Here is a 1,224-nt window from a genome sequence, read left to right as displayed (position 1 = left end):
AATATAAATATAAATATAAATATAAATATAAATATAAATATAAATATAAATATAAATATAAATATAAATAGATGTATATACGTATATATAAATACAAATACAAATACATAAATATAAATATAAATATACAAATAAACAACGACAAAGATAAATAGAGGGACAAAGGTAAATAAAAGTAAACAAACAAATATAAATAAATAAATAAATAAATAAATAAATATAATTATTAATACTCTCTTCCTGTGGACCTGGGGGGGCCCCGCAGACGACAGCAGCAGCAGCGCATGCAAGAGGAGAAGAATAATAATAAGAAGAAAAGGATTTATATATTTAATTAATTAATTAATTAATTAATTAATTAATTTATTTATTTATTTATTTATTTATTGTAGAGACACAGTCGTTATTTAAGCAGCAGCAGCAGCAACAGCAGCAGCAGCAGCAGCAGCAGCAATAAATAATAACACCAGCAGCAGGAGCACGAGCAGCAGCAGCAGCAACAACAAGAACAATAATTAATCAGCTTTCTTCCTTTATCTCTGTCCTTTTGTTGTTTTTTTCTCCTTTTTCTTCATTTAATTTATTATTTATTTATTTATTTATTTATTTTTTTATTATTTATTCCTTATAAACAAACAAATGCAACAAATAAATCTTTTTTTCTTCTTTTCTTCTTCCCTCCTTTCCCTATAGTTATATACCCTCCCTCTTTGTGTCTTTTTTACCTTTTTTTTCTTTTTTTTTCTTTTTTTTAATTAAATAAATAAAAAAGAGATGAATAATTCAATACATAACCCTCAACACAATATAGGGGCCCCCACTGGGGTAACAGGGGGGGGGCCCCCCATGGGGGGCCCCCCCCCTGCTTGTACCTCTCCTCCTGTTGCGTCGCAGACACTTTCCCCTACTGCAACAGCAGCAGCAGCAACAGCAGCAACAACAGCAGCAACATCACAAGAAGCTCCCTCTACTGTACCCACGGGGGCCCCTTCAGGAGGCCCTGCTGGGGCCCCTACAACAGTACCAGGGGGCCCCCATGTTGCTACACCAGGATCAGGGGTTCCCCATTCTACACCAGTTGGAGGTCCCCCAGGGGCTCCTGTAGGGGGCCCCCAAGCAGGAGTGGGCCCCCAAGGGGCCCCCCAAGGGGCCCCTCATGGAGGGGCCCCTACAGGGGTAATGCGTTATAGAGGGAATGTAAATAGGGGTACAACTGGGGTGTAT

The 1,224-nt window shown here is 37.7% G+C and overlaps 1 protein-coding gene across 1 annotated transcript in view; it reads left to right on the top strand.

Moving 5' to 3' along the window:
• Positions 1–774: 774 nt before the first annotated feature.
• Positions 775–1,224, top strand: part of EMWEY_00051320 (beta-adaptin-like protein, putative) — a gene marked incomplete at both ends in the record, with an annotated part of 6,497 nt that continues 6,047 nt past the window's right edge. Inside the window, one exon of the mRNA XM_013479697.1 lies at positions 775–1,224. This exon is cut by the window's right edge and continues 42 nt beyond it. Within this exon, the coding sequence (XP_013335151.1) occupies positions 775–1,224 (450 nt within the window).

This window comes from Eimeria maxima, genomic scaffold, assembly GCF_000499605.1.
Source record: "Eimeria maxima Weybridge genomic scaffold, Emw_scaff1308, whole genome shotgun sequence".
NCBI classification, from domain to species: Eukaryota; Apicomplexa; class Conoidasida; order Eucoccidiorida; family Eimeriidae; genus Eimeria; species Eimeria maxima.
Note: the sequence above shows the minus strand (reverse complement) of the source record. Positions and strands in the feature narration are given on the sequence as shown.